At 53.6% G+C, this 8,687-nt stretch overlaps 1 protein-coding gene across 1 annotated transcript; it reads right to left on the bottom strand.

Annotated features, from left to right (window-relative positions):
• Positions 1 to 1,099: 1,099 nt before the first annotated feature.
• On the bottom strand, positions 1,100 to 5,430 carry BCDIN3D (BCDIN3 domain containing RNA methyltransferase). The gene is made up of 2 exons (XM_014893792.2): positions 5,109 to 5,430; positions 1,100 to 2,645 (listed from the first exon to the last, which is right to left on the bottom strand). The coding sequence occupies exons 1-2, from the start codon at positions 5,298 to 5,300 to the stop codon at positions 2,049 to 2,051; spliced, it is 789 nt and encodes a 262-aa protein (XP_014749278.1). The 5' UTR covers positions 5,301 to 5,430; the 3' UTR covers positions 1,100 to 2,048.
• Between the last annotated feature and the right edge of the window lie 3,257 nt (positions 5,431 to 8,687).

Raw genomic sequence — 8,687 nt, 5'->3', positions numbered from 1 at the left:
TTAATTGAGAGCAGGGACAGGGCCGGGCTGAGATCAGAAACATTTCAAAGGTGAAAGAAAACAGCACCAAATATTGACACAAGGGAAGGGAAACATTCCAGGGGGAAGGGTGTGGGATAAACCATCCTCCAGTGCCCCCAGCAGCACGGCTGGGAAAGAGCAGCTGAGCAGGAGGAAAGGCAGGAAACCACGAGATGAGTGACACCCCTGGAGTCAGCAGAGCTGCTCCAGAGCTCCTGGAATGCCAGGGAGCTGCTCAGTTCCCAAAGGGATTCATGTGCTGGAGGAGCTGCAGGATCCCTGTGCAAGCTGCATGTATGGGAAGGGCCTCAAAATTTTCCTGCAACCCTGCTCAGCATCCTGAAACACCCAGAATCATGGAATGCTTTGGGAGGGAAAGGACCTTAAAATCCATCCCATCCCATCCCATCCCATCCCATCCCATCCCATCCCATCCCATCCCATCCCATCCCATCCCATCCCATCCCATCCCATGCCACTGTCCCAGGCTGCTCCAAGCCCCAATGTCCATCCTGGCCTTGGGCACTTCCAGGGATCCAGGGGCAGCCACAGCTGCTCTGGGAATTCCATCCCAGGGCCTCCCCACCCTCACAGCCAGGAATTCCTTCCCAATATCCCATCCATCCCTGTGATCCATTCCCTGTGTCCTGTCCCTCCACCCCTGGTCCCCAGTCCCTCTCCAGCTCTCCTGGAGCCCCTTTGGGCCCTGCAAGGGGCTCCAAGGTTTCTCTTCCCATCCCCAGACCGATCCACACATTTGCTTTTCCCCCTACACTCTCCCCGCGGGGGGGAAAAAGGAATTCCCGGTAAGGACAAAGACAAATCCATCCCGGTTTTCCCGTGTCCCTGCTCACCTGGGCAGGAGCAGGACACGAGCACCACCTCCTGGAGATGCCACCTCCTCTCCTCTGGAATGGAGCTCACCTGGAACAAGGCTCGGGACACCCCTGGGCTTCCCTCACTCCCTTGGAGCAAGGAAAAGTGAAAGTTCAACAGAATTAGCAGCTCAGTTCCCTGGCACCTCTCAGGTGCTGAAAGGAATGGGAATAAAAACAAGATTTAAAACCCCAACACAGAATTTAGGATAAAATTCAGTGATTTTTATTCCAAGGACATTATTCCCAAAACACTCACCATTAGGGATGAACCCCTGTCCCAGAAGAGCTGAGCCAGGGCTGCTGGGAGGGGAATTGTCCTGCAGTGCCTCACCCGAGTCCTGAGGGGAGTTCTGGGTGGATTTTGGGAAAAGGTTCCTCATCCAGAGGGTGTCAGGCACTGGAACAGCTCCCCAGGGAATGGTGACAGCCCCAAGGAGCCAAAGCTCAGGGTGCTGGGATTTTGGGATCAGTGGCATTTTTGGGTTGTCCTGGGCCAGGAGTTGTAGCTGATGATTCCTGGGGGTCCCGTCCAACTCAGGGCACTCCATGACTCTGTGATCCTTGTGGGTCCCTTTCAACTCTGATTATTCCATAATTCTGGAGGTCAGGGAGTGCTTGAACAACACTCTCAGGCACTGGGTAGGATTTTGGGATGTCCTGTGCAGGGCTAGGAGCTGGACTCCATGATCCAGGTGAGTCCCTTCCAACTCTGGATGTTCCATGACTCTGTGATCCTCGTAGGTCCCTTTCAGCTCTGGATATTCCAGCAGTTCTGGAATGTCTGGATAATTTGAGCATTGGGATTTTGGGATTAATGGGATTTTTTTGGTATGTCCTGTGCAGGGTCAGGAGCTGGACTTGAGAATCCTTGTGAGGCCATTCCAACCAGGACATTCTACAATTCCTTGGGCATATTCCCTGTTATTCCAGGGAATATTCCTGATACACATGGAAAGCACATGTAGGAACTTGGACTCCAGGAGCACTTCTTTGAACAGAAAATAAGTTAAAACTTGTCCCAAAAAATCAGTCACGGATATTCCTTGCCTTGGATTCCCCCAGGAGGTCAAGGCCTGGTCCTAACAGGGATTTAGGAATTCCCAGACCTGCCCCCTTGCCCAGGACCCCGTGGATGTGTGAGGCAGTTTCTCAGCAGGAGCCCTGGGGATGGGCACTGGTGGATTTGAAGAGCAGCAGGCTCCTGTCCCAGCTGGTGCTGCCGAAGGAGCAGACGAGCTCCATGGCGCACTGCTGGGTCAGGATGCGGGTGATGCTCTCGGCCATGTCCCCCCTGATCTGCAGGGACCGGAAGTGCTCGAAGTCGCGGCGGCCCAGGCGGCGCAGGCGGCGCGCGGCCGCCCGGTAACAGCGCCAGGGCTGCGGCTCCACCAGCACGAACGTGCACAGCGAGGCCAGCAGGGCCAGGAACTCCAGCAGGCCCCTGTCCCCGTGGTTCAGGTGGATCCACATGGTCACGGACATGCAGAAGCCGATGTCGAAGGAGGAGCGGCCGAAGCGCTGCAGGAAGGAGCTCAGGAAGGGCTCCCTGGCTCTGGGGTCCATGATGTCCAGGCTGGCGAAGGAGATGGAGGCAGGGAAGGGGCTGCTCTGCTGGGCCCTCTGGATCAGCTCGGGGTCGATGTCACAGCACAGCAGCTTCAGCTCCTTCCCGGCTCCCGGCAGCTCCGTGCTGGAATCGCTGTCCTGGAGCCCCAGGAGGTGCTGGTACAGAGCCACGCTGAGCTCCTGTGGGAGGAAAGCAGGGGTTCAGGGACACCTCCTCTTGGGGGTTGAATTGTTCCCTTTTCTTTCTGTGGAATTTTTCCCATTGTTATGCTAAGTATTTGTGGCTACACCTTAGTAGCAACAGTTTTCTCTGGCAGGGGGGTGGGAGACAAGGGGAGACTGGAAAAGGAAAGGTGGGACAGGGGTCTGCGCTCTCGCTCTCTCGCTCGCTGGTGGAGTGGAAGTAAGACGGCCAGGGCTCCTACCAAGCATCTTCCCCCCCATCCCAGCACTGAGATCCACGCTCCCTGCCTTTGGACATCGCTCTGCTGCTCTCCTAGCTCACCCTACTACCTCCGGACACTCTGCTGAGCACCACGACCGACACCATGAGGGGGGAGTCACTTTCCCCATCCCCGCTCACCCCTGGGCCGCGGCCGCCATCACCCAGCCCTCTTCAACTGCGCGGGACCTGCCCTGCCCCCAGCACCGGGAACTGAGCGCAGGGAGAGAGGGCCTTGGCCAGAAGGGACTGGAGCGGAGCTAGACTGTTCTGTTGTCAATTTTTATACCTGTTGTTGTTTCTGCTGTTTTGCCTTTCTTATATTAGTAAAGAACTGTTATTCCTATCCCCATATCTTCTGCCTGAAAGCCTCTGATTTGAAACTATCATAATTAGAAAGGAGGGGGTTGCACTCTCCATCTCAGAAAAAGGAGTTCTTGCCTTTCCTTAGCAAATATCTGTCTTTCAAACCAAGACACCTCCCCAGAGCTTCCTCTCCATGGGTGTCCAAAGGAAAATCTGACCGAGATCAGCAAAAGATCTATCCTGGGAGTCCTGAGCACAGCCTGGATCTCCCACACTGAGGGGCTGCTCCACAAACCAGGAATCATGGACTGTGGACACACACATTCACAGAGCTAGGGAAAAGAGCTTATAAATTCTTTTCAGGCCTGGATTTCTCCTGACTCTCAGCTCCATTCCCAGGCTGACAAGCTGACTGCAGCTTCGGTTAGGGAGGAGTCTCCCAGAGTGGTAACATGGTGAAAAACAGAGTGGAATTCATAATAAACATTAACACCTGGTGTCTTTCCCGTAGGATACGTCCTGAGGTGCTGTCCCAAGGATGTTTTTCCCAATTGTCCAATGAGCTCCTGTCCTGTCCTGGCTGCACTGACACACTTTAAATCCGGGCTGACTGTACAATAAATTGGCCTTTTTTCCCTAAAGAGCTCCGTGTGTGTTGCTGTCTTTTCTCCCTCTCTGCAGCGCAGTAACCACACATGGACTGCTCCTGGCTGGAGGAAGTCAGCTCACCCCCTTCCACCCTGCCCTGGCACACCTTCCACCAGACCAGGTGGCTCCAAGCCCCCGGAATTCCCAGCCTGGAATCTTTCCACAGTGCATACTGATGGAAAGTTAATTAATCCTTAATTAAAGGAGATTCCATGGAGCTCCTGGAGCACAGGCACCAGGAATGTGCTCTGCTGGTGACAGGTGCCTCACACTGACCTGCTCCACAGGCTCACCTGGAATGGGATCTGGAATCTCCCTTAGGAGATGCCTCAGGGGGAATTCCAAAGCCCGGGAACAGCAAGACTGCCCCAGCCAGGGTCAGGGCAGGGTTCAGGTGGGATCAACAGTGCACCTGTGCTGGGCCAGGTGAGGCCACACCTGGATCCAGGGCAGGCCTGTGAGGGACTGGAATGTGTCTGGAGCTCGGAATGGACATGGGGAAGGGCTGGAGCACCAGTCAGAGCTGGGAAATCCCTGAGGGAGCTGGGAGGTCTCATGTGAGACCTCCTCACTCTCCAACCTGGACAGGAGGTGGAGCCATGAGGGGTCAGGATCTGCTCCCAGAAACTGAATCAGAGGAAGCAAATTCCAGGGAAGGTTTAGGTTCGATTTTAGGGAAAATTTCTCATGGAAAGGGTGGTTCCGGATAGGGAAGAAGTCCTCATTCCCAGAGGGATTCAACAGATCCAGGACAATGTTTCTTCCCAGTATTTCCCGTCTGCCCCACTCCCAGCATCCCAGGGGGGTGACTGTCCCACTGTTCCCAGTCCTCCCTCCACAGCCCCGGCACTGCCTGCCCCAGTGCTCCCCATCTGTGCCAGTGCCCCCAGCACTCCCCTCCAGTGCCCCCTCGCCGTTCCTATCTGCCTCCCTCGGCTCCTCCATCTTCCTCTGCCTTTCCCAGTATTCCCAGTTTATCCCATTGTCCTCCTCCTTCGTTCCCCACTAGTGTTTCCAGTCTGCACCCCAGACCAGTGTCCCATCCTGAGCCTTTTCCACGGGCTGGATTGTCCCCGGTGCCCCCGAGTCTGTTCCAGTGCCCTCAGTACCAGGGGACTGCCAGTCTGCCTCAGTGTCCCCAGTGCCTCACAGTATTCCCCACACCAGGGCGTCCCAGTCTGCCCCAGTGCCCCCAGTACCCCAAACTGGTGCCTCCCCAGCTGCCCCCAGCGCGTGCCGCCCCTCACCCCGGAGTTGCAGCCCACATCGAGCCCGAGGAGCGGGCGGGTGGCCGCGGGGAAGAGGCTGCGCAGGAGCCCTTGGGGCAGGAGGCTGACGCGCCCCTCGGGCGGGTGGAACCGGGAATAATTTGGGAAGTTCCCGTAAGGAGCCGCGCCGGGCTCGGGGACGCGGCTGCCCTGGCTCATGGGCGCCGCCATTTTCCCACTGCTCCCCGCTCCGGGCGGGAACCGCAACTGAACAGAAGCGTTCCGAGGCACAAACGTTCCGAGGCACAAACGTTCCGGGGAGGGCGACGCGGGCAGGGATAGGGACAAGGGACAGCGCCATCAGGGCAGCCACAGCCTCTTTGGGGTGAAAAGAAGTGATTTTAGAGAATTTGTGTAAAAAACCCGGTTTGAGCCCTGCCAGGCTGCAGGGACCGCGCCGACCGCCCGTGTGTCCTCTTTGAACGCTTCCCCCCTGCGCTGCCATGGCAACGCCGCGGCCCCAGCGGGGTCTCGGGCCTTGGGGTGCTTAAATAATGTGTTATTTAAACATGTACATTACTAAACATGTTATTTCCATGTTAATTAAGTAATATAAAAATCATATTTTATGATATAAAACATTAATTTGGTTCAAATAAATAGCATATTAATGCTACTTATATCAATGTTATTTAAGGCATATTTGACTAATATAAACCGATGTTATAAAATAAATACCATATAAATGTTATACACATAAATAACAAATAAATGTTATTTAAATCGCATTTAAATACATGATTGCACTAGGGGTGCCCAGGGCCCCACAGGCTGCAGCTGAGAGAGGTTTTAAAGCAGAAGAAAATGGAAATTCCATGTTAAAGGGGGTTTAAGAGGAGGGGCAGGTTCAGGCTTAAGGTTTGGGCTTAGGCTGGCACAGGAGGCCGAGTTTCATTCGCTGCTGGTTCCAAGCACAGCGTGAGGGGCAGAGGGCGCCTGGAGCTCACAAATGCAGGTGAAAGGTTCCTGCTCCCTGCATTCCCTTCTGTGTTTGCATGGAATCACGGAATGGTTTGGGTGGGAAGGGACCTTAAAATCCACCCCATCCCATCCCATCCCATCCCATCCCATCCCATCCCATCCCATCCCATCCCATCCCATCCCATCCCATCCCATCCCATTGATCCCATCCCATCCCATCCCATCCCATCAATCCCATTGATCCCATCCCATCCCATTGATCCCATCCCATCCCATCCCATCCCATCCCATCCCATCCCATCCCATCCCATCCCATCCCATCCCATCCCATCCCATCAATCCCATTGATCCCATCCCATCCCATTGATCCCATCCCATCCCATCCCATGCCACTGTCCCAGGCTGCTCCAAGCCCCAATGTCCATCCTGGCCTTGGGCACTTCCAGGGATCCAGGGGCAGCCACAGCTGCTCTGGGAATTCCATCCCAGGGCCTCCCCACCCTCACAGCCAGGAATTCCTTCCCAATATCCCATCCATCCCTGTGATCCATTCCCTGTGTCCTGTCCCTCCACCCCTGGTCCCCAGTCCCTCTCCAGCTCTCCTGGAGCCCCTTTGGGCCCTGCAAGGGGCTCCAAGGTCTCCCTGCAGTGAGGTGAGCACCCCCAGCTCTCCCAGCCTGGCCCCAGAGGGGCTCCAGCCCTGGAGCAGCTCCGTGGCCTCCTCTGGCCTCTCTGCAGCAGCTCCTCATCCTCCCTGTGCGGGACCCCAGCCACAAAAGAAAGGCGGGAAAAAAAGTGCAAAAATAAATACAATTTTCCCTCTTTTCCACGCAATGGAATTCAGGTGTTTGAGGTCTCCTCCAACTCTCTCTGGCTGGATTTAGGATCCCCAAATCCCTGTTTTCAACAGGCATGGGAAGCAGCTTGATCCCTTTCTCTTTTCAGCATCCCTCACACTCTGACAAATCTCCCCCCTTATCCTACATCCTTCTATCCTTCCTTTGATGGACTCAGTCTGATTAATCCAAATTTTTGTCCCAATGTCCAAAAGCCAAGTGCTGAATTTTGATGGAACCATCAGCCTTTTATCACGTCTCTGATAATATCAGGGAATGCTGATGATGCCTCATCCAAATGCTCTTGGACATCTCATTATTTGTGTGGCAATGTTCCACCTCATTCCTTTTTTGTTTCTACAGAAAATGCAGGAAAATCCCTCTTGGCTGCACAGGCTGTTCAGTATCACTTTCCAGGAACCAAATTTCCCACATTTGGGGTTTGACTTCTTCCCAAAAGCACAGACCTGCTGCACTGGGATTTCTGTCCTGGCCAATCCTCCCTTCAGAGCTAGATGGGAGTTTACCTCTCCCAGTGCAGGTTCTCCTTTCGGGTGGTGAGTTATTCCTGGAGGAGTTTTTTTCCTCCATTTACTCTTGGGGAAGCTCTGGCTGCTCTCCAGCACTGCAGAATATTTCCTTGGAGCTGGAGCCCTCTCACAGCTTATCCCTGCTGGATCCCACAAACCTGGGGGTTTTGAGCTTTCTGTGCTCTCTGGCACTGACCCCCTGCAGAACACTGCTTTGGACCTGAGGCCTGGGAGAAGGATTCCAAATTGGAGTGATGGAGTTAAAATCACGGGTGTGCAGTGAAATTGAAGTGAGTGATTTCACATGGTGAAGGGTTTGAAATTGGAGGTTTTTATAACACAGTAATAGGTATGGGACAAGATGGAGGATTTTGGATGGTGTCTCTTTCAGTGCTCATCTTCTTCTTCATTTTTGGTCAGTCAGTGTCACACTGAGGGCCATGGGAATTTGGTTATTGGGTTAAAAGGATAAATAATATAGGTGTTAATTCTCTATTGGACTGTTTAGCTTTAAGAGACCTTGTAGCAGCTGCATCCTCCTCCATTTTCCTCACTTCTAGCAGGCAGCTGGAAGTGCTGCTGAACGCTCTGTACTTTTTGATAATTAATAAACAACCAAGCCCAAACACGAGAAAATCAGTTTCCTTCGTGTATTTTATAATCCTGGCTCTGAGCGAAGGCAGAAGAGACTGAGACGAAGCACTAATTAGGTGATGCAAAACTCCCACCACTGTTACAATCCCCACTCACTGATGTTTGGATCCTGTGGTCACATAAACCAAGTGGGAAAGGGAGCAAATCCCTCATTCCAGGAACCCTTTGGCCCTCAGTTCAGATATTCCTCATCCACGACACCTGTTCCAGATCCATGTGCTCTTCATGGCTCTGTGTGAGATGTTTTCCTTACTCAGAACTGGGCAAGAGGTGACCTGGGCTCTGTAAAACTTTTGGGCTGTGCCATGATCTTGTTTATATTTTAAGGGATGAAGAAGCACCTGCACAACAACCAGAGCAGGAACAGGCACAGGAACAATTTTGCAACCATTTATTAGCAATAGTCAGAGAAGATACAAAATCCTATTTACAGTGAAATCATAGGAATGACAGCTCCAAAGGATTGGGATACAGAGCTGGGTGAGGCCTTGGGGTGGAGGACACGGGAGGAGGGGAGCAGCCCTCCATATCTCACCCCAAATCCTACATTCCTCAGGAACTGCAGCTCCCGGAGCAGGACAGTGCTCAGTATCCATCAGGGCTGGCTGGGATGGGAT

Source organism: Sturnus vulgaris, chromosome 30 (assembly GCF_052056855.1).
Source record: "Sturnus vulgaris isolate bStuVul1 chromosome 30, bStuVul1.hap1, whole genome shotgun sequence".
NCBI classification, from domain to species: Eukaryota; Metazoa; Chordata; class Aves; order Passeriformes; family Sturnidae; genus Sturnus; species Sturnus vulgaris.
This window is presented reverse-complemented; position numbering and strand designations above follow the sequence as displayed.

Bases quoted from the DNA above. Each gene is read 5' to 3' on its own strand.
- BCDIN3D (XM_014893792.2), bottom strand. From the start codon at position 5,300: ATGGCGGCGCCCATGAGCCAGGGCAGCCGCGTCCCCGAGCCCGGCGCG. The intron at 2,646-5,108 runs GTGAGGGGCGGC...TTCCTCCCACAG, and splicing joins ATGTGGGCTGCAACTCCGGG to GAGCTCAGCGTGGCTCTGTA.